Below are 23,947 nucleotides of genomic sequence, written 5' to 3'. Positions count from 1 at the left end.
TGAAAGAGCTGGGTCTTCAGCTTTCTCTTAAAGGTGCACCGGGACTCTGTCGATCGAATGGAGTTTTGTAATTCGTTCCACGAGGAGACGAGGCTAGTTAGAGATTTTCGGTCTTATTTTAGAGTTTCAATGTCCTAAAAACATATTTTCTTCAACAAATTTATTTTTGTTATAATTTATATGATATGTCTAAAAAACGTTTCTACCAAAGATGGAAACGTTTGGTTGTTCTAAAAGGATTTTCAAGTTTTTCTTACTTGTTCAAGGTAGGTGGCAGGATTACTTTGTCTTAAACTGCTCCTCGCTCTTACATCATGTCCCGCTCTCCGTCAGGTCGACCAGATTCTCGGCGATGAACCTGAAGTGAAAGAGAAACTCTTTGCCGTGCTGAAGCAGTACGCTGCCGAGAAGAGAGTGGAGTGGTTGGCCTCGGTCCTGCCTGACATACTCACCACTGATGAACATCGACAGCTCATCTCTAACATCAGGTAAGAGCACCGCCTTCATCTCCAGTTACAATAAGGAATGAACTGCTGGTAGAGAGAGGATCTGTGCATGGAAACATCATCAAGTCTGGCCTATAGCGGGCTGAAAGGGACATAAATTAAAATGAGCATGCATTGTACTTTACCTCTTGCATTCACATATTAGACCAAATCCATTCACATGAACTACTGAAACATGACTTAAACATACAAATAAATGTCTTGACATCGACATTTAAAAAACTGCTGTTGCAGAAACTACTCGGAAAGATAATCAACGCTGATTGCCAAAGGCTGACATCAAATTACTCCAGGCCGCTTTTGACTGATTTGTATGTTATTGGCAGCGTTTCATCCCCTAGCTGGTAACTGCTGTGGGGCGAAAGTGCCGCAGATTGTTTACTCTAATTGTCTACACCTGCAGCACAACTACAGTTAGTGTTGTTCAAGTCACAGGAAGCGAGAGATGGGTGAGCTTTTGTCTCAAAAAGATGCCGTCACCGGGCATGTATTGCTTATTAAAGGCTTTATATGTGATTTTTTGATCCAGCAGATGTCGCCCTTGAGCACCAGCATGAAACCAAAACAACTTGTGGTGCATTGTTGTGTTAGCATGCTATTGCTAGCGATCTTTATTATGCTCGTATCTTCACACTGCATGTAAATTTACCTGAAATGAGCGTGATCTAGAAACACAGTTAAGCAGTGAGTACAGTATGTTATTCTTCTTTTCTCTAGTCCTTCAATTAAACAACTTTTATACACGAGGGGAGGAGTCAGCCGGCTGTCCTGGCGATGTAAACAAACTGAAGATAAGACTCTGAAAACTCAGAAAACATCACAGACAGTGGGACTCGGGTGTTACACCCATTGTAGACAGTCATGACTCACAGAGTTATTTTCAGAGGATATACTTGATTTCTATTACATTTAAGTGTGAAAAATCACATATAAAGCCTTTAACACACATTGGAACATGGTTAGAAACAGCTGATGACATTAGAAACTCAACTGTGACACACTTGAGAATCATATGACTCCACTTACCACATTCCACTTTCTAAATATGGATGTTTGCGTTCAGGCATACGGCTCAACCCGAAAATCTTTGTAAAAATTTTGTAAAGTGTAAATCACTATGAGGAACATGTTATGTCTTGGAAAAGATATCTTGGTTGAAGATATGTCTCCTCCTTTGTTTCTCTCCATGTTTTCTTTCATTCTTTGCTGACAAAATGTCCGTTATGTTCTCTACTGGCTCCTAAAACTCTAAGAGGCTGTAACCCATTTTGGTCTCATGGACACATCTTGTATGTCCTTCCAAGAACTGTCCTGTCTTTGTTTAAAGTGATTGTATTGTTTTAGCGCCATCACCTGGGTCTGAGCTACAGGGTGACCTTAAACGAGAGCAGTTTATTGGCAGGATAAAGGATCATTTGTCCAGTGTGTGTACATGTCTTACTGCTGAATGCTACACATTTATTGTCTGATGTAATCTCAGATTCTTATTGGTCCGTTCTTTGTGTAGAATTTCATGTTCCTGCTTTTTGCCTGGATTCCCTTGTAGACAGATGTTGTGTCTTAATGGGAATATTCCTGGTGAAATAAGAATAGAAAGTAGCAAAAGCAAAAATCTTAGTAACAATGTAAACCCTTCCCATTTACCAGGCTCTAATCTGAGGACATAAAAATCAAGACAGTCAGGATTTCAATTTGAAACACTGCAAAGCTTCCCCTGTCATTCCATTTTACTGCAAGTCATGGTTTTGTTTCTGACACACATCCCCAGTGAAAAGTCAAATAATCTTTAAGGATTAAAATGCATAATGACTGAACAAACAGGTTTTGGATTAGAGGGGGGGGCTCCATTGGCTGCCAGTCATTCCACAGCTATACTGCATGTTTAGGGGGGCCCCATCTGCTGCCTGAGGTAAATCCACACTGACCCTCCAAAGTCGCTTAAAGTGTCATCAGTGTTAGTGAAACTGGGGGACTAAACTGACACGGAGTTGCCCCCCCCCAGTTTAGAGTTTTTTTTAAGTGGTAAATGAGGATTGGCAGCATGGATTGGTACACAGCATGGAGGTGTGTGTGATGAGGAGCCACGGACAGATTTAGTTGAGTGCTCGCTTCATGGAAACATAATTTAATACCGGTTGCCATGCTTGCTCTACAACCACAGGCCCTTCCAAAATAGAAAGAGGAGAGAAAAAAATAGAGCTAGAGGAATGGAGTAACGCCAGATGACTAAAAGTGAGAACTCAGGTAGCCAGAGTTTGTGCCAGAATGACCGGCACTCCTGCCTTTTCTCCAAATCCCCTGAGAGTTAGCCCACAGATTGCACTTCTTCTTCCACAAGTACAGCCAATCAAATCTTTTGAATCCCTCACTATGCTGGCTCCCTTGCACTTCTACACTATTTTTTTTAGTGTTATAATACAAGGGGAGACATTCCGCAATGTATTGTAGTCCTGTACTCGTGTGATGGTTCCAAATATCTAGGGAAAAGAAATGGCCCTCTTCTTCATGACCCCATACGCTGCTTCTTATGACACAATGAATGAGGGAAACTTGAACAGAAGCTTATCAGCCAAAGAAGAAGTAGACAGTGGGATGATGTCAGAGAGCTGTGAAATGAAGTTAAAAGATGAAGCAGGATGACTGAATGAATACATGAATCCTGCATTTTATTTTTTTAGGTTCATTTTTTTTAAAATCTTCAGTTAATGAAATATTCCGATGTATTTTTATTATTATGTATATGTTTTGCAATTCATCAATTTGATGCAGAATTGTTGTATTGTGATATAAGTGTTACAGTGGACCTTGTGCCTCTCATTGTATCACACGTACCTTATCACTATCGTATCTTATTTGATCCTATCATACGGTGTTTTATTATATCACATCATATTGTATAATTTAATATTGTACATTTTCTTATCTTTTTGTATAATAGCATATTGGCTTATATATTTTAAACTTTTTTTCTTTTTCTTTTTTAGATTTTTTTGGGGCTTTTTGTGCCTTCAATGGAGAGATAAGAAAGTGAATAGAGTCGGAACTCAGGGAAAGAGAGAGAGTAGGGAATGACATGTAGGAAAGGAGCCACAGGCTGGATTCAAACCTGGGCCGCCCTCTTGGAGGACTACAGCCTCCACACATGGAGCACTAACCACTGTGCCACCAGCGCCCCATCGAAACTTTTTTTTATCGTATTGTTTCAAGTAGTAATGTATTGTATTATATTGTATTGTATCTTTTTGATAGTTTTGTATTGTATCTAGTAGCATCGTATCGTATCGAATGCTTTCGTTTTGTAGAGGGGTCTCCAGCTGTATGAAATCAGTGTTGAGGTTTTGGGAGTTTTTATCTCTGCCTTAAACAGGTCATGAATAATTCAAACACCTGAGAACTCCTCGTTGGTATTTGTATCATGAAGTGCACTCCTATTTGCACGAGCACCAATAACGACCTTTATGCCATTCCTCCATTGTTTTTCCATCCCCCCACCCGTCTCCCAACTCTCTTACCTCTCTCTCCCCCCCCCCCCTCTCTCTCTCACTCTCTCTCTCTGAAGGGGGTTTTGTGTTTGGCTCTGATGGATTTTCTTCTCATTATTCTGCTCAGAGCTCGGGCTGTTCCCAACTCTCTCTCTCTCTCTCTCTCTTTCTGTGTGGTGACCGTTTTCCCTTGACATTTTGGTAAAGACAGCCTCCTGCATGCACCAAGGTTCCTCCATATATTTCATTTCCCTCAGAGTAGCAGCAGGGGTGTCATGATGCAACTTCGAGCTAAGGTTTGATTTCTGAGCGATGGGTGACAGCTGAGACGATGAACTGTCTGGGGTGAGTGTCGTTTTCCATTCTTTTCCAATCTGTTGTCGTTTCTTGCTTAAATTTGATGAAACCATCTCTTGGTCTGCACTGTTTGCACAAGGTGGCATCAGTGTAATTGTGTATGCAAAGTGATAGGTGAGTGAATATTTCATACTGAATACAGCTCAAGATGTTTGCTCCTGTAGATGTTTGATATTTGCCTTTTTCTTGCGTCTAAATCCGTTATTCCCTGGTTTGTTTTCTTAGCTTTCTTCAAGGCGTTTTTTTCCGAGATTGAATCCATAATTAATTCACTCAAATCAACCGTCAACAGTGTGTGTTTGTAGTTTGATGCGATGCAGCTGGTTGTAACACAGTCAGCAACACAAAAGAAACACAATTGTTTTTGTTGTCTCTGGAGGGACTGAAGTCATTAGGATGAGTGATGCTCTGATTGACGGATGTAATCTCTTGCCACGTGTTCGAGTGTGTGTGTGTATCTGTGTACTGATGTTGCAGCTGCATGTTGATCTTTATTTTTTATTTTTTTTGGATTACATAAATATTCATTTCAAACCTGATCTGCCCGTATTCAGTGGAGTCAGTGCGATGAGCGGGCGTGCTTAGTGTCTCTGTGATTTATGTCTGATAGTGCATTATGGTCATTAAGATTTGTGCCAACAGAGCTCTACTTTTAAAGCTTTGCAGAAAACAGACTCAAATGCACACAGCTCTAACAAGTAAGCCAATCCTTTTTTTATGTCCATGTTTTAATACCTGTGATATAAATGCTTTGAATGAAAATAAGTAGTTGATCATCCCGGGTCTAAATAATCCACAAGTTTTACATTAATCAGCTCCCCCAGTGCATGCTGGGCACAAAGCTTTCTTTTCATGCTGACAAAGATGGGGTTTAGTGTGAACAGCAAGAGTCAGTGGCTGCAGGGCGCTGAGCTGCTCCAGTATGAGAAACATTAATGCATGCTGTCTAATGGGAAGAGGTGAATTAGCAGCTCTACAAGCCAGTCGTAAACATAAATAGTTTGGAGTTTACTCTCCCCGTCATTATACACTTTTTTCTTTTTTTATACATTTTTTTTTTTTCAAAGAGTTGCTTCATTCATATGGTTATTTCATTTCAACAAACATGTTCCATCAATATACACTTTTTACTCATCTTTGGAGGAAAGTTTTCTCCTGGATTGTCACGATCATGCCCGCATCAGGATTGATTGAGTCACTATTATGATGGTCAGTCATGATGATGACTTTTCATCCAGCGCCACCATCAGTCTGATTGTACCTGAGTCTACAAGAAAATGGCCCGACTTTTCAATGAATGTATTTACTCAGTAAACATTTGAGTTAATGCTGCCAATCCTGTTGTACACTTTTAGGCAATTAGATCTGAACCCCGGTCCATTTTTAACCCGCTCGAGAGAGAGAGAGGCTGGTTCTCCAGGTTCTTCATGCCAGGACTGATCTGGGGAAAACTGCTTTTAGTGTTAGTGCTGCAAACTCCTGGAATATTTTACAGCAGGACCTGAATTTGAGCACTTTTATCCCTTTTGGACACTTTAGAAATATTATTTTTAACTGCCCAATACCTGACTGTAACTGTTTTATTTGATTTTAATTACTGACTTATCACTGTAGTAATTTCAAGCTTTTAAATTATTTTAGTGTATATATTTTACTGTTCTTATTGCTCTTTTACTGATTTTATTTTCTGTGGTAGCTTTATCTCATTTCTCGTTGTTTATCATTTATGTATGTTTTCTCAGCATCATTGTAAATGAGGGTCGCCCTCAATGATCTCTCCGAGAACTTAAATAAAGGTTGATGATGATGAATGATGGTGCTGTTTCATGATGAAGCAGACTTTACTTTTGTGCCTGGCTACAGTAGCTGTGATCTACAAGGCACAAACACAAACTGTGAATCAGTATCCATACCAGTTTTTAACACTGTGTATCCACAGGGGCTGAACTATATATCGTTTAACCATCGCAGATACAAACTGTGCATGTGCATAGTCACTTACAGGGCGTGAGATGTCACACATATGACCTGAAACACATCATTCTCCTTTCTGTTGCCTAATGCTTCATGAAAGCTTGCCAGTTTTCCTTCTCATATTCTTATTCTCCAAGAACAATCTGTTTGACATATCATTATTACAGCCCTTCACCTGATGATGATTTATGATGATGATGATGGTGGTGGTCATATATGCAGGCTGTTAAAGGCTCTGACATGCCACCAATGTTTGCTTTAAGTGGGAACACTTGCTGCTCAGGTGCACGGTGTAGTGATGTATAAGTCCCCTAAAAACACCAGACTCTGGGCTTTCATTTCAAAAAGTTATTGTCATGACGTCGGAGGGAGTATGTAATACAGATTTGAACATGAGTTGATGACATAAGTAACATGAGGACACATGTTTTTGGATAAAGCCTTAAGAAACGCGTCGCTCCACTCGTCTTGTGAGCAGAAAGTGACCATAATCCCATATTTAAACAAATATGACTGCTAAGTATGTATGTGTACATAAAAATACTGCATTTATCTGTGTTATTTCTATACTTTTTCATTTGGTAATATGTATCACATCCAGGTCTACACTCCCTCCCATAGGCCATAAGTCTCTAACTAGACTCTTGTCCTCTGTCGCACCCTGGTGCTGGAACGAACCACCATACTCCATTCAATCTGTCCTTTTGCACCTTTAAGAAAAAAACTTAAGACCCAGCTTTTTCATGAACACATTTTGCTCTTAATAATGTTAATAATGACGATGATTATGACGATATGAAGGATGGTTTTGATGCTGATTAGAACTCTCAAGAACAGCTCTCGATGTTGTTCTTGATGACAATATTTTAACTTTCATGTTTTATTCTTTTTAAGTGCTCTTCCTCTGTGCACTGTCTGTCAGCACCTGTGTGTGTCCGATCAGATTTAAAGCTGTCTGTTTGCTCTTACCTCCTCCCCTCTAGATCCTTCTACTTACTCTCTGATGTTCTGTCAATTTGGATAAAAGTGTCTGCTTAATCAGTCGTGTAATTAGAGAAAAAAAGGATATCATAATGTCAGCCAATATTGTGCAGCCTCAATTCTAGCTCCAAAGAAGATAGTCCATAACCTCATGGCGATGTCACCGTGCTGTCTTCTGCTTCATGTATATAGTCTGTACCCTCACAGAGCAGACAGCAGACCTGCTGGATCTCAGTCTTTAACATCCTACAGGAAAGAACAGAGGAGGAGTTTTTTGACAGTTTGTAATAAAAAAACATGAAGAGGTTCTTTCATACAATTAAACTTCAGAAGCATCTTCTCGTACAGTTACACCTGAAGCAGAGAACATAAAAAGAATTAAGGATCATTGAGTAAATGAAATGTGAAGAGGGATACTGTGTAATTACATCACATTGTGATAGATGTTAGTATCTTCAGATTATATTCTGCAGTTATTCTTTAAACAAGAACTCTGTTATGTAACCGATCATCAGAGGTTCAAGCCTTTTTTTTCCTTTCCGCTGAAGTTTTTTTCTACACATGTTTTATTGTTTATTTTGTATCAGCATTCTGTTCATGAACATACTATGATCACATGTTAACTTTACCTCTTTAACCTTTATTGTTTGCTCAGTGGATCAGATACGGCTTAACTTTTTCCTACCGCATCATTTTTAATCTTCCACTTTCAGCCAGTTCCTGGAAACAAACCAGCTCATATTGGATTTGAAACGATAGAATGATCTTTGACTTCCACTCGCTTTTCTCTTTAATGTGTGACATCCATTGCGTTTGAGTTTTTTTTTTTTTTTTTTTTTTGTCCGTGATGAAGAAAAGACGGACAAAACCGATCGAACCGAAGATTCTCACTCGCCTGTGTTTGAGCTACATCCGGACACTTGAAATGAAATGAAATGAGGTCTCCTCATTGTAGTTTTCTGCTCGTCACTTCTCCCTTTTGAGAAATCCGTCCCTTCCTCCCTGCTTGCGCCCTCCTCCGCAACTCTCCATCAGATAATTATAGATCTCTGTTCCGTATAAATGAGGTCAAATCAGAGCACTCACTTAGTTTCAAAGAGTCGACGCGGAAAAACTTTTTTCATGCGATGAGGTGGCTGTTTCAACAGATGGGTTGGCTGTGCATTATAAAGCAAAGAAATGTCTGGATTTATACAAGAGCAGCAGCGATACACAAACATCCACATCCTTTAACTACATACTGTGTGTATGTACAGTATATATATATGCAAGAGAGGGAGGTATTAGTACTGTGATATGAATAGATGACAAATAGCAGGAAATGTGGATCGCCAGCAGAGAGGGAGTGTGTGGGTTGCTACACCTACCTCACTATAGAACATTTATTTATATCCCAGGAGTCTTTTTTAATGTAACCAGTAGTCTGTGCTCAGGCAACACTGTCTCAGACTGCAGTCATTTACATGTGCACACCAAACTCCATCACAATCTGCAGAGAGAGTGACAGCAGGATGAGGAGCCTTTATCTTTAACTGAACACATTTGTTTAGAAAAGAGGAGATACAGACCGACCATATCGATAGAGTGCAGAATACTGAATCAGTAAAAAACAAATTGTGAACTTTTTTGTCAAAACTATCGTTTGAAATCAAATGTGAGTACCTCCTCCTTAAATTTCACTACCTTTCAAAAGTGCTTAACTTGATGGCTAGAATAGTGTTTTATGCTGAACATGGATGGAAGAGATGAAACTGCAGTTGTGCATTTTCACCACTAGAGGGAGTCAATATGTGAGGATATGTTAATCAAATGGTGTGTAACTGTAGGATGTGAGTGATAGAAAATCAGTTTCTTCAACTTTGATTTACCTATGACTAGATTATTGTTGTGAAAAAAAAGGCTTTAAACTTTCCAAACATCCCCTAAAAATAGGGTTGCAGTTGAGTCAAAGCACATCCGCAAGACACCTCAAGGCAGATCAAGGTACCAAATTAAAAACAAGCCAACATCAGAGCAGCAGAGACTGAGATATTGTCACATGAAGCCTTCATACACCCAGTTTACAAGAGAGACTTTCCTAAACCTTATCCAAATGAAACAAAATAAAAACAAAATAACTCAAGCTAAAATCCAGACAAACCCCTATGACATCATTTTGACATCATCGGGGTTGTTTTTTTCCCCAAAACTTTTAAAAGCTCCTCTCCAGACTCTCAGAAGACATCTTCACAGGAGCGGTGGTACTTTTTGTGACAACTACATTGAGGTTAATGGATAAACTTGGTAGATCTCCCTTCTTCTAGATAATTGGCTCCTTTAATCACATTGCACTACACCAAACCTGCTGTGAGCCATCAGCGGTACAACAAAAAAATACATTATTCAAGCAGCATGTGAGGGAAACATGTCAGAAATAATTGGCTGCTGCATGCTGCTTTTTGTCCCGTGTTGTTGTGGTGCTGACTGGACAGCTCCTCTGAAGAGAGTAGCACATGTGGTTCACAACCTTTTTTTTGGCTCGTGACCCCGCTTTGACTTCACAAAACGCTGGCGACATCCAAAACACTTTATTCTCAAATCAGTTTTCAATCATGTAACATTTTCTTCTTTTTACTGTGTGCAAGTAAACATGATTTTAGACCACATTTAGGCATTTTTCATGTATATTATTGTGGACAGAGGAAGAAAGGCTGAGATGACATTTCTGCACAATGGATGACAATGGACCACAGTAGCCTATGTTCACTATATTTTAATATACAAGATATTTTTTTATTGATCCATGAAAACATATTTCAGGCGACTCCATTTGAATTCCATGCGACCCCACATAGCGGGTCAAATATTTAAAAACCAGTGTGTTGTTTCTTTATGTTTGAAAATTGGAATACTTTACTTTTAAAGAAGTCATTTGGGCATTTTGTTACATCTGTGTCCTCTGTGTCTGACCGCCTTCAGTTTATGGTAGTGTTGACATGTTTCATCTCAACAGTGCAGTGTTAGTTTCTGCTTCTACAGCAGCAAGATTTGAGTTCTTCCTTCATGTCTGAATATCATGTCTAATGTTTGGGTAGTATCTTTATCAGTCAAGGAGTTGAGTTGCCAACATATTGAAAACAGAGTGAAAGACAAGGAAATAAAGTATGAAATAATAGAACATTAGTGATGAGGATTAACAATATTGTCAGTCAATATCACACTGAATATAAAGCAACATGCTGACTGATTGTAATAACATGAAATCATTTATAATTAAGTCTAATAATGGCAATGATCCATCAAGAAAAGTTTTGCTTCCTGATCAAACTGTGAAATATTCCACTCAAACATATATGTTCAGCAATCTTTTATAACCCCCCACCAAAAAAAAAAAAAAAAAGAAATTATTGTATAAATATGCATTTTATGATGTACCGGTAAAGTGCTATACTTCTAGCCTCAAAAGTCTGAACTGGTCTGGCTTGTAGGCCGATCTGTACACATATTAAAGACTGAACAGCTGCACTCTCTTCTTATAGAGAGCAGATAGTTCCAGAATCTGAGACCTTTATGTTCCACATGTAAATGAGCCTTCATTATTGACTTTGTGCAGGAACAGCACGGGGCTGGAGGTCTTCTGTGTTTACCTGAATACCATTAAACAAAGAGCGTTGATATCTCTGCATAATGAAATGAACAAGGCTGACATTAGCTGTGAAGTTAGTTTTTCCTCCCCCTCTCTCCTTCCCTCTTTACAATCAAAGTGCCCTAATTACTTTATTTAGCCGTCAAAGTTGTGCTCATGCGGCTTAATTAGCATCTCGTGGACATGTACAGTGTTACAGTGGTAGCTGTTATCTTGTCACCATCAGCTAGTTTGTTTGCTAATTACTCCGCAGGTACTGTTTTTTTTTTATTTTGTTTTTCAGAGACTCAGTCTGCTTGTGGCTGATTCATCTGATCAGCAGATCAACAGCGAATCAGCAAAGTCTCAACACAACAGACTGCTGGAGGTGGAATTGAAAATAGTTGTTTGTGCTAGTTTGATTTTAAAACCACTGGGATTTATGAAACAGAAAATAATTATCTTCACACTGGCTTGATATATGAGCTGGGACTTGGGTTCTTTCTATCCAATTGAACAAGTGCAGTCTCAAAATTGTTTCACTTAGGTCTGGTAATTAGATTGACAACAACATTTTGAAAAGAATTGAAAAGAACAATTGGCAAAACATTTTTAATTTTTCCAGATTTAGTTAATAGTTAATTTTCATTTGCGGGGCCTGGGTAAAGGCTGCCATAGTAACCTTGGCTTGGCCACATTTTTTGCTTTAAATCCTCTAAAATGCAGTTATTTTGGTCTGTTCTCACTTCTGGGGCTTGATCAGCTGACTAAAATAAACTGTTTGAAATTAGCATAAGGACTCAGAAGTGCTTAGCTACTGTTAGCTGTGTGTTTCTTCTCGTTGGGCTATGCTAGTGTTCACTCACAGGCTAAATCTGATTTAACTAAGCTATCAAACTATTATAATAAGGAGCAGCCAGAGTTATCTTGGCTTAGCATGAACCTCAAAAAAAGCTAGCCTGGCTCTATCCAGAGTGTCCCAAACCAGACTACTAGCAACTCTTTGCTAGAGAGCGAACTCTGCAGCAATAGGCTAGCTTGTATTTTCTCTCTTTAAAGTTAGTTAGATTACGCTAACAGGCTGCTTGAGGTAGCTGCATTTTTTTTGCAGAGTCTCATCTAACTAAACAGTCAAACTATCATAATAAGAAGCGTACAGGATTTTGTTAGCATAGCATAGCATTAAACTCAGAAAAGCCTGCCTATCTCTATCCAGATTTCACAGCCCAAAGTACAAGGAACTCTTTGCTTTAAGCTAGAATATTCCTCTCTTTAGGCTATGCTATGCTATGCTTACAGGCCACTTGAAATAGATACATGTAGCCTATGGGAAGATATGCTAACAGGCCACATTAGGTAGCTGATTTTTTTTTTTTAAATTTTCACAGAATCTTATCTTATTTAGTTGCCAGACTATTATGATATAGAAGCAGTCTGAGTTGTGAGCTTAGCATAAAGACATAGAAAGGCTGGCCTGGGTCTATTGGCGCACTCACACTAGCAAAGTTGTACTGTGTTTAAGCACAAACTGGACTTTGCCAGTGTGAGTGCGCCCTTAGATTACATAACCAGACTACACGCAACTAATTTTAATGTAGCTAGCTCTGGACAGGGCTAAGCTAGCTAAATTAGCTGGTTGATTCTTCTATTTAGGCTATGCTAAGCTAAAGCTATGCTAACAGACTGCTTGCGGTAGCCCCATTTTTCTTGCAGAATCTTAATTTAATCTTTTTTAACTGAAAAACCAGCTTCCCCTATATGCACAAACTGTCTGTCTTAAGTCTGTGATAGGAAAATTAAGATGTATGTTTTCTTTTTTACATTTCCCAGAATAGAGTTAACTTTATACCCAAGAATCATATAAGCATTTTTCTTTTCTAAATTCTGATATTTTCTGTTTAGACACTGACAAAACAAATTTCAAAGAAATCCAGGTACATCAGTTTCCTTGCCAACTATAAAAACAGGTGAACGTGTCCTTTAAGCCCAGGCCTGAGAACAAACAAAGAGTGCAGTTGGAGGGGTACGGCATCCTCACAGTATAAAACGGTTCAAGCATGGATGTGTGGGTGTTTGCTTTGTCTCCTGCCAGCAGAACTTGAATGAAATGTTGTTTCTGTTGTCCCTGTGTGTGGGGGAAGACTCATTTGTTTTGTTCTCAAAGTCTGCACTGTTGTGTGTACACAGCCAACATGTATTATATCAACATGTACAGTTAACATATTTACCCCCTTTGACCTTTTCTGGGTATAATGCCACAAAATGTATGTTTTAGTGTGTTTTGTAGTTTTCAGGTATCAGATCTCAAGACCTACTAGTTCTCTGGTCTTAAATGCTGATCATATGGTGGGAAATATACCTGGGTGGCAGCCCTAGGTGGAAGCACTGCGCACACATGCCCCAATAGTAATGTCTCTGCACCCACCCCCAGGGACACGGCCCATACTTTGAGGGGTACTGGTTTAGAGTGAGGTAAATACTGAAGTTTGGCTTCTATTGTTGTATAAAAACAGTGGTTGCTTTGGTTTCCTCAATGTTAGCTAGCATCTGCCTGGCTAGCCAGCATTCTTCAGCTTGTTTACAAATGAAACAAACAAGATGTGAATGGTCACTAATGAGCTGTAGAGAATGACTACATAATTACCACAAAGACATGAATGAGGTATCGATCTTCTCTTCTAACTCTGGGCAAGAAGGGCAGGCAGCGCCTAATCTCAGATTGAATCTAGTTGCATCTAGTTGAAATAATGCAAAACTTAATCTTTGAATTTAACCTTGAAGGAAATAAATGAGGATGGATCTCCTAGTGTGGTGTTTGTGATATTCTTTCTCCTGTTTGTAGTCAGTATTTATTGAAGTATGAATCAGCTGAGCATTTTAATAATGACTCGAGCATTTGGAAGAATACTGGCTTCTCAATTTGAATAAAAATTAATTATTTAGTTTAATCTTTCCCGCCTACAGTTCTGATCAGGTTAATTAGGCATTAATAGCTTTTAATTAGTCATAGCTTGATTTTCTCTAGAAAGAATGGTGAATTTGGCGAGACCCGAGGTCAATTACAAGATGACAGCTTTCCGCTCGGTGCTCACGCTGTCAGGTTGACATAGAGAGGTGAGGCGTGGAACGGAAGTGTAGGGGAGTGAGAGTGAAAGTGAGAGTGAGAGTGAGATAATTTACATAGAAAAAAGAGAGAGAGAGAAGGGAGTAGAGAAATCCCATGCTTACTCACTCCCACACCTTTTTTTCCTCTAGCTGTATTCGAGCTCTGGTACCTCACGCTGCAGCATTGAGACTCCAGCGAGCTGCGGGTGATGTCGAGATTTCCTCACTGTGTCTGCTTCTTGGATAAAAGATCTTTTCTTCCTGACCTCCATTTAAAATTGTCTTTCTTTTCTTTGTCTCTGGGGAAAGAAGTCGCCTCTTAGTGGGCTTTTTTCTTTGAACCATTTGAAGAAGTAAGCCTGTTGATTTGCATAAGAGTGGAGTTGGATTGAAGAGATTATTGTCGCAGCTGAGGAGTTGATTCCTACTTTTGGATCTCTGCTCGTTCTGGATGTTTCTCATGTAAATTATCTTTTTTTGTGCCAAAGGACCAGATGTTTTCAGAATGGACCAACTTCTGATTTAGATTTCCTTAACTCTTTTCCTGACAAAACTTTGATGGACAAAAAGTAATATCACCCCCCCCTTTTTTTTTTTTATTTCCCTCACATGCCACCATGTTCTCCAGAATCTTCATTCCCAAGAAGCACCGGCAGCGCTTCGACGATTCCGTCCAGCAGAATGTGATCAACCGTCTCTGTCGCAGCAAGAGCATCAGCGAGCCGCAGGGCAGGATCCGCCGCAGTCGGAGCGAAGATCACTCGGATCGTCACCACAGGTCCAAACGGGCCAGCTCGGTGCCCAGGGATGGAGAACTGGGAGGGAGGGGCGACGGGGAGAAGGACAGGGGCCCCAGGAAGTCTGTCTCCGGGATGCCTGCTCATCCCCCCATCGGACCCAACCAGAGGTGAGAGCACATGTAACAAGACACATGACTGCCAGAGTGTTCTGATATGACTTTTATCTTCCCAATGCCAATGACCAAATACATACATGTGGGTACCTGTAGATATCCTGAGTCCCTCCATTCTCTCAAAAAACAAAAGTGATCGTAACACATATTGATGACATGTAACAACCTTTGACTCTTCTGACTCTTTTCTATCACAGTTCCATTGTTCTTTGTTATCTGAATGTCATTATTCACCTGAAACCAGTCCATTTTTTTGGGAAGTATTAATCAATGATGGTATTGGATTTTCACATTAACTGGAACACTCATTGTTGGCTGCATTGGAAACCAATTCCAACACTGGTGTTGTTAATGCTAGAGGTACGGTATCGATTATGGTATCGTTATCGATACAGGTGTTGGTATTGACTGTCCCGACAACTCAAGTTGTTGTTTATATTTTTGTGCTAAATGAGCTCCTCAACTCTGCTCATAGTGATGTTAACTTTGAGAACTCTGGCTGCCAACAGGTTATTTCAACACATAATGCAGCAGTGAAAAGATGCATTTTATTTCTTAGACTTTTAGATCCAGATTTATTAGAAAATGCAAAATAAACCGTGGACAATGTGTCACCTTTTACATCCCTGCTGTTGTCTTCTGAGTCCTGTCAAAAAGCTGCACTTGAATAAACTTAACTCTGTGTTTATCAGAAGATGTTTTTCACACCCTGTTACATAAGTCCTGAGGAAGGAAAGTGCTTAGGCAACCTCTTTAACTAGCCCCTGCCTTGGTGTAGCCCCTCACCTATTTAACATGTTCATCCTGCATCATTGTAGAGCCCCTGAACCATTGATCCCCTGCTGTTCATCCACCCACTAACACACTGATTACACACTGTCCAATTATCAGCAGCGCAGTGGGCTCAGTGCAGGATTACAGGGGGGGAGGCAGCACACTCCCTCACGCCCACACAAACCAGCTAAACCCTGAGACCTGTGCTCATCCACGCGGTGGCAGGGACAATGTAAGGCTGAGTAGTGTGGAGTGTATCATAATGGCAGATCACACATCGATAGAAGGAGAGCATTTGAGAGTTTAATTCATGTGGAAGAAGTGGCACAGTCACGATGATAAGTTGAGCTGCAGGCGGGCGTCTCTCCTGAACCTCAAGAGTGTTGTGTAACACTGTTATGTCGCCACTGAAACCACAAAGATAGATGGATAGATAGATAGATAGATAGATAGATAGGGGCTGTTAAAATATGATATTAATGGGTGTCTGTAGCCTAGTTAGTAGACCTCCTAGTGGGCGGCCCGGGGTTCGAATCCCCACTCTCTCTTTCACCCAGATTTCTGACTCCATCCACTGTCCTGTCTATCTATAAGCATTAAAGCCCAAATAATAATAACTTTAAAATTATTTTAATTGTTTTAAAGATTTGGCCTGCAGTCTAACTTAAATATGTCCAATAATGTTGGAGACCCCGACACATCACATGTAGCATTATACATAGTATATGTATAATATACTATGTATACTATAGTCCAACTTAACTCAATGCAAACCTATGTGTAGGTAGACTGATCAGCACAATGCAAAGTGATGCAGCCCCCTGTGCAGTTCCCTTTAATATCTTGTGTCCTTTAAGGACTACAATAATGGCCTGAAATAAACACAATAGTTTGCAAGATAATATATTACGCCTCTTCCTACTTTTTATTGCCTATTATTTATTGTGTACTTTCTAAATACATAAAGGCAGAAATATGACTTTTGAGTTGTGTTTGCATATTTGCCATTTGTTTGTTCAATAGTCATATAAAGAGCGGTGTGTTGTATGAGCTAGCTTAACTAGCAGGATTTTAAGTTTCCTTGAATTAATCTTATCACAGCTGCTTGAAAATAGTCGTGCCGATGCCTGTTAACAAAAGAGCACATTGATATAAATGCTCACTATCGATCACTATGGATTGACTTATGTGTATTCAATGAGACAGCACTTGGACTCATGAAGTAATGTTTATTTTAATGACTGACTCACGTGAAGGCCCATAAAAGTGCAACGTGCGTTTATTGTCGACTAATGGGAATCAGGAGAGGCCTTGAAGCAGCCTGTTGTAAACACTCTGATTGTCAAGTGTGCTCGAAGCTGATGCTGCGTATCTGACACCCTCCTCTCACACACACACGCATGCACTGACACGTTCACACACATGCAGCACCCGATGTGCCCATCTGCATTTAGCTCGTCTTATATAAGAGCCAGTGAAAGCATCTATAAAAGAATAGATCCGTCTGCTTTCACTCCCCTCTCTCTTTTTTTTTAGTCCTCCCCACTGTTTACATATCAAGGCAGTGTTGCCTTGAGTCGTTTCCTTGGAAACGCACCCTGGATAAACAGCACCAGTGTCTCATCTTTGATGTAGCAGAAGGTTCAACCCTGTGTTCTCCTCCACATAGGGGGGAACGAGAGCAGAGCAACACCCCCCCCCTCAACAAAATGTCAAAGCTTGTGTTCATGTCGACTGAGTCCTGATTTATTTTCATTAAGGACAGAAAACAAAGAGAGAGAGAGATCTTTGGAGGGATGTGGATTGAGGCTGAGCAACTTTGGGATGTTATGTAAAAAAAAAAAAAAAAACAGTCATGTCATCTGCCTGAATATCTCAAACCCAGATCGCAGTAAAGACAAGCGTCATTTCTCCACCCGTTCCAACTCCCACACGCAGGAAGTGACGGATCAAAACAACAGTGAAGCCTTGAACGCAGCAGAAAGCGAGAGGTCCAAACAGAGACAGCTGGGCTTCCCGACCATTCACAGAATAACAAAACCATCAGTGTTAAGCATCAGCGGTGAAATGATGACACTATTAGTGCTGAAACGATTTAGTGCCGAGTGGGATCGAAGACAATTGAGAGCAATTAACTAAATTATCTTTGAATCAAAAAAAGACAAACAACGAAAAACAGCCTCCAGTTTATCAAATGGGAATAATTGGCATCTTTGTTTTAGATCATTGAGAATTAAATATGTGGTTGGACAATCAAAGTATTTCAATTTGGGAAATGCAGTTTTCTCCCTTCTGACGCGAGGCAAACAATGACATTAAAGATCAAAACAATATATAAATTGACTTTTGTTAGAGGGTTGGTGAGAGAAGTAGAAATATCCTAGTTTGAACTCATTTCCCTTTCTCCAACCGTCCATATATCATGTGAGGGAGAAGGAATAGGTACATGCTCTAATGTTAAACTTATTTGGGATTTTATCGATTTTATTGTAGTAGGCCTGTATGATATGAGAAAAAATGATTGTGCATTAACATTTTTGCATTTGGCAAATATGAGTGAAACTTATCTCTAACTGACTGTTTCTGTCTCTACATGGCTACCTGCTGTTCTTCATGTTTCACACAATACCTGTGTTTGCAGCATGTCTCTCCTGAATCACCCCAAAAGTTGTTGTTGTAGTTTTTCTTTACCTCTAATAAACATAAATGTGAGAGTAGCTGGTCGCTGTCTGGAGTGTAATGTGACTGCATCAGAATGGTTTGAAAGCATGGACATTACAGCTTCTTTTTATCGTACTAATTAGACTCTCGGGGGATGTGGTAATTGCGACGCTGATGTCGCCATAGCGATGAAATTGCGATTAATTTCCCTGCCATAATTGGTTTTAAATGTTTCTTCTGTTGAACTGGAACAATAATAATAATAACAATGATGATAATAATAATAATAAATAAAATAAGTGTTTATGTTCAATAATCAGAGCTTCAACTCTTTAACTTACAGCAAGTTTGACAAATTTCTAAATCCAGGCGATTAAGAGCCCAATTATTCTGTTCATTATGTGTCCAGTAACTGAACAAACTGAAAGAGTATTTTAGTTTTTTGTCTTTAAGGTTTATTTTGTGGCTTTTTATGCCCTTCATTAGAGAGAGAGAGAGAGAGAGAGAGAGAGAGAGAGAGAGAGAGAGAGAGAGAGAGAGAGGAATGATTTGTTGGAATGGAGCTACAGGTCGGATTTGAACCCGAACTGCCCGCTCGGAGGACCACAGCCTCCATACCTACCAAGCACTACCACTATTTTTTTTTTTAAATATGAATTTCTAAAAGCTGAAACAGTCTGTGAAGCTTTCAAAAGTAAAGAAGTCAATAATAAACTTTATGGTTAAGTTTAAGTTTGTACACACATTGTCCTGTTTAATGTTGTTTATGCTTTATGTTTATTTAAGTCAAGAATATAGAGATGCACCGATTGGGAACATCTGGGCCAATGCCGATACAGATGTTTGAAATAACAACTTAGCTGCATGCCGATTGCTTTGATTTCGATGTTTGTTTCATGACTTCTTTTGGTATCAGACTCCCACAATGCCTCCACTGTCTCTCATGTTTAACAATAAAAACAAGTCAGAGATTGTTCAACAGGTGACTTCATCTGCCCAATAAAAAAACTCTCCTCTGAATCACTAGTTAGGCGTTCTAGATGCGAGCATTAGATAGATTTAAGACAACAAATAAACATTGTCTACTGACATCTGTTAAGCCTGGCTCACACTGCAGGATAATCAGGCCAATTTGAGCTCCGATTCTTCCTTCCTGACAATCTCAGGGTCTCTCCCGACTCAAGGCTGCTCGGACCCGATTATCTGTTCAGATTATCTTGTAGTGTGAGCGGTACAAAGATCCAATATTAACGTCCCTGATCTGCCCGGTGATCGTCGGGGACGTCCCAATTTATTTCAAACATGTTTGATATTTAGAATTTAAAATCTTGACGATTGCGTCATGAAAGGGTCCGGCAGAAGTTGTGTGTGACTACAATATAATCACCAGAGACAAGGGAGGACTGTAGTCATGGCGACCAGCGGCAGGATGCAACCCGACATTTTTTTTTCTTTTTTTAACTTTTCTGTACAGATCATCAGTGCAGCACTTTTCTAAAACTTGTCTCCATATATCTACGATTGTATCAACTTTTCTATTTCCTACAACAACTTCCACTTCTTTCTCTTTCTCCTTTGTTTTTTTCATGAAACTTGATTAACGATTGTCAACGCTCCGTCCCGATTTCACTTGTACAGTGTGAGCTCTCTGGACGTGCCCGACAATCGGGTCGTACAGTGTATGAACGTCAATCTCAAGGTCTGGTCGGGTGTCGTAAACGATTCAGTCGTACAGTGTGAGCTGAGATACCACCCCGACTTTTATACAATCGGGGAAAAATCGCACAGAGTGAGTCAGGCTTTAATGTCACATTCTTAACCGATGTCTGTCAACAGGCTCGATATCAGCTGATACCGATGTTGAACCGATGCATGGCTGCATCCCTCAAATAGTTCCTCAATCTGTTGTTTAATGTATTCACCTCTCTTCTTCTTCTTCTTCAGGATCATCCGCGTCTACAGGGGAAAGAAGAACTTCGGCTTCACGCTGCGAGGCCACGCTCCCGTCTGCATCGACTCCGTCATCCCAGGTATCTAATTTAAAAAAGCAGAACAGAACAGCCTGATCAGTGCCTCCTCTCTCTCTCTCTCTCTCCCTCTCTTTTTTACAAACATTGTTTTGTGTTGGCTGAGAGGCGTGGATGTGTTCTACGTGGGAGAGTCTGTTGTGGTGCCAGCCGCTGGAGGTTGGAGGTGATCAGGAGGTGTTTGTGTGTGTGTGTGTGTGACTATGAGTGTACCAGGAAGTGAATGTGCGTGACTCACCAATGAAATGTTAAGAGGAAAACACTTAGGACAGGCTGTGCCGTGCAGTAAGCGACACTTCTAGCAGTCAGTCAGCGCCTCACAATGACCACCAGGGAGCTCAAAGAGACTTTCATCTGAAGCTGGAGATTTCTAAATACTCAAACATTTTTACAAATGAGATAACTGATGAATAAGACGTTCTAGAAACTTCATAACGTGTCATCATGGTTTTATCTTTACACCTGTTCATAGCACATGACATGACAGTCATTTTTATTACTATGAACTTATTTGATGTTGAAAGGTTTTTGCATAGGAGTGATAGCAGTTTGAAAACATGACTTTCATCCTTATTTTAAGCCTGACAGCCTCACAAGTTTAATTAAAGTTAGCTTCACAAATCATGATGGGACCTCGGATGCTATTTTATAATGATATCAACATCCCTCTAGCACCTGGCCCTAGCTTGTAGTAAGTAAAGCAGGGGTCTCCAACAGGTAGCTCGCGGGCAGGTTTTTAAGTAGCTCGTCTATAGGTCGACTGACTGTGTTAAAAAAAACAAAAAACTCTGATGACAGTAAATGCACCTCTTTTCACTATTCATATATTTGGCCCGTAAAAACAAGTGTAAAGTAGTGATGTTTTCTTGGACATTGATGTGAATTTTCAGCAACATAGCTTACTATGTGGAACAATAAGAAGTGTAAAATATTCATTGTTTCTTGGACCTTGATGTGAATTTAGGATTATTGATTAGCGTTGGCTTATTGCAATTTCACACAATTGAACAAGGCAAGGCAAGTTTATTTATGAAGCACATTTCAACAACAAGGCAATTCAAAGTGCTTCACACAAGACATCAAAAAGCATCATGACAGAGGAAAGAAAAGAAACATTAAAATAGAACATTAAAAAAATCACTGAAATTATGAAATCTGAAAATATGTTCAAATAAAAATTATTCAAATTAAATTAATTGAAATAAATAAGCAGCTTAATTCAGCTGAGGTTTGCTGCAAGCAGCTCTTGGCCACTTATATTTTTGCAAAGTAGCTCTCAAATGAAGAAAGGTTGGAGACCCCTGAATTAGAGGGGTAGGCCTAGCTTTGAGGTTTGTCTTCGGGCGGCGGTAGCTCAATCTGTAGGGTTGGCAATCGGTGGGTCGCTGCGGGTTGTAGTCCCGGCGCTGACCAGGTCAGGTCTGGAAATTGGTCTGGTAGGTGGAGATGTGCCAGTTCACTTCCTGAGCACTGCCGAGGTGCCCTTAAGCGAGGCACTGACTGAACTCCCATCAGCTCAGCAGAGCTCGCTGTGAGAAGCCCCCTCACTCTGACATCTCTCCATTAGAGCATGTCCATATGATCCTGTTTGTGCATGTGTGTGTATTTCTAAGTGTGTAGCATGTTAACAGTTTAATAAACAGTTTAAATAACAGTGTAATTCTCACTTAATAATCATTTTATAAATCATTCATCCATATTTTTCATATTTTAAGATTTTGTGGTAATTGGTATTTCATTTCATTTGCCTAATGAGTGACTACCGATGATGAATCTAGTGAAACAATTTGCGAAGGAGGAGGAGGAAGAGATGTGATGTTCAGTTGACATCAAACAGTCAAAACAATCAGTGATGTCATAACTTTCAAGAGGTTTCAAAAGAACAACACAGACATTACAGTATTCAGCAGCTATTGGTGCCTCCACTGAAGACTACTCCATCATTTTGGTTTTGAAGAAGGCGAATAATCACAGGATTATTTCTTATCAAACCCCCACATGCTCTTACGCTGTTTTTAAATATAGATTAAACAAACCAGAAACACTTTGTCTAGTGAGCTTTAAAGGTGTTGTCGGGGAGATTTTGTTAGCTTTGGACGAGAACGGCTCATTTTCCCTCCTGTGTTTACAATGTTTGTGCTAAACTAAGCCAATTCAGCTGCTGGTTACAGCTAGCTTAATATTAATAACAGATACATGTTTAAGCTGACTCCAGTCTATAAGTCAATATATATGGTGATGATAAAGTGAAATATCTAAAATATCACCTATTGAATAGTTTTTTGTTGTGTAGATCAATTGTAGCATCGAGTGTCACTTCACATGGATTTCCTTTAGACCAACACTTGTCTGACTACAGAGTCAGGCCTCTTCAAGCAGCACAGATTAAAACTGCTCTTGTTTTTAATCAGCGTACTTGTACTTGTTTTTTTATCCGCCCCCTCTGAATCAATGTTTAGAAATAGTTTGAGAGTTTGTTGGACATATTAATTACTTTCATTTTTATTTTATTTGCAGCAGTAAAAGCTGATTTTAATTAACTGTTATTGCTCACACTAATAAAAGTAGCAGACAAGAGAGGCTGCGAAGTAGCTGTGGAGGGAATATGCTACTGTAGGAGGGAGGTGTGTGTGTGTGTTAGAAGATGACGGCACTGTTCCTGCCCACCAACTTTTCCCACCATTATGTGCTGGAGCGGCCAGAGCCGACTGACTCAGTGGGCCTTATGGAGGTTGATATGGAGATGGTGGGGGTGGGTAAGCGTGTCTCTGATCGTGATCTGAATACTGACAACATGAAGAAAAAAAAAACACAAACAAAAGATTTGAAAGTCTGCCTCGTGCCTTCGAAACATGGAAGAGTTTGTTACGTCTGAACTTCAAGTAAAAGAACAGGATGAAATGGCTTTAGATGTGGTGGAACATTCAGCAGGGAGCTGACACATGAGGAGGCGACTGTGGACGGCACAGTACAGTCAGAACATATTCCGCTGAGGTTTTGTTTTGACAGCACTGTTTTCCTTACGTAATACGATTTAGCACAGAGATCATCTCGTTTGTTGATGTGCTTTGTTGGATGTCACACACAGATTGACAGCATCACATTAGTCACCATCTTTCTTTTTTTTGTCCCCTTCTTCCAGCAGTCTGCTCAGTGCACCTCGTTAGTGCTTGGTAAGGTTTTGGTGCCAAATCTCTGATTGATGTTTCATATTATTTTTTTTCTCCATCTTCCTCTCCTCCTCAGATAGTCCTGCTGAGGAATGTGGACTGAAAACAGGCGACCGTATCCTCTTCCTCAATGGACTGGACATGAGGTTTGTCTTGAACAGATAACACTATGATTAGCAGCAGTTGTAGTAGTATTTTGTCTGTGCCTGCTGTCCAAGCTCTTGAACTCAGGTAGTTTATTAATAGATATCAGGTTGTTTCTGTGGAGGAGAAGCCATCTGCCACCACTATAAAATCATCTTTCACTCAATGCCAGATTATCCATCAAAGAACACATGAAGCTTTTATTTTTTATGGTTTTGGGCTGAGTTCACCTCTTCAACTTGGTTCTCT

At 39.9% G+C, this 23,947-nt stretch overlaps 1 protein-coding gene across 1 annotated transcript in view; it reads left to right on the top strand.

Moving 5' to 3' along the window:
• grid2ipb (glutamate receptor, ionotropic, delta 2 (Grid2) interacting protein, b) overlaps nt 1–23,947 on the top strand; it is a 49,199-nt gene that overhangs the window by 4,849 nt on the left and 20,403 nt on the right. Inside the window, 4 exon segments of the mRNA XM_065949988.1 lie at nt 334–488; nt 14,638–14,916; nt 20,302–20,387; nt 23,631–23,700. Coding sequence (XP_065806060.1) covers nt 334–488; nt 14,638–14,916; nt 20,302–20,387; nt 23,631–23,700 — 590 coding nt within the window.

The sequence above is a fragment of the Labrus bergylta genome, chromosome 21, assembly GCF_963930695.1.
Source record: "Labrus bergylta chromosome 21, fLabBer1.1, whole genome shotgun sequence".
In the NCBI taxonomy this organism is placed as follows: Eukaryota; Metazoa; Chordata; class Actinopteri; order Labriformes; family Labridae; genus Labrus; species Labrus bergylta.
The sequence above is the reverse complement of the archived record's forward strand: the minus strand, read 5'-3'. Positions and strand labels throughout refer to the sequence as shown.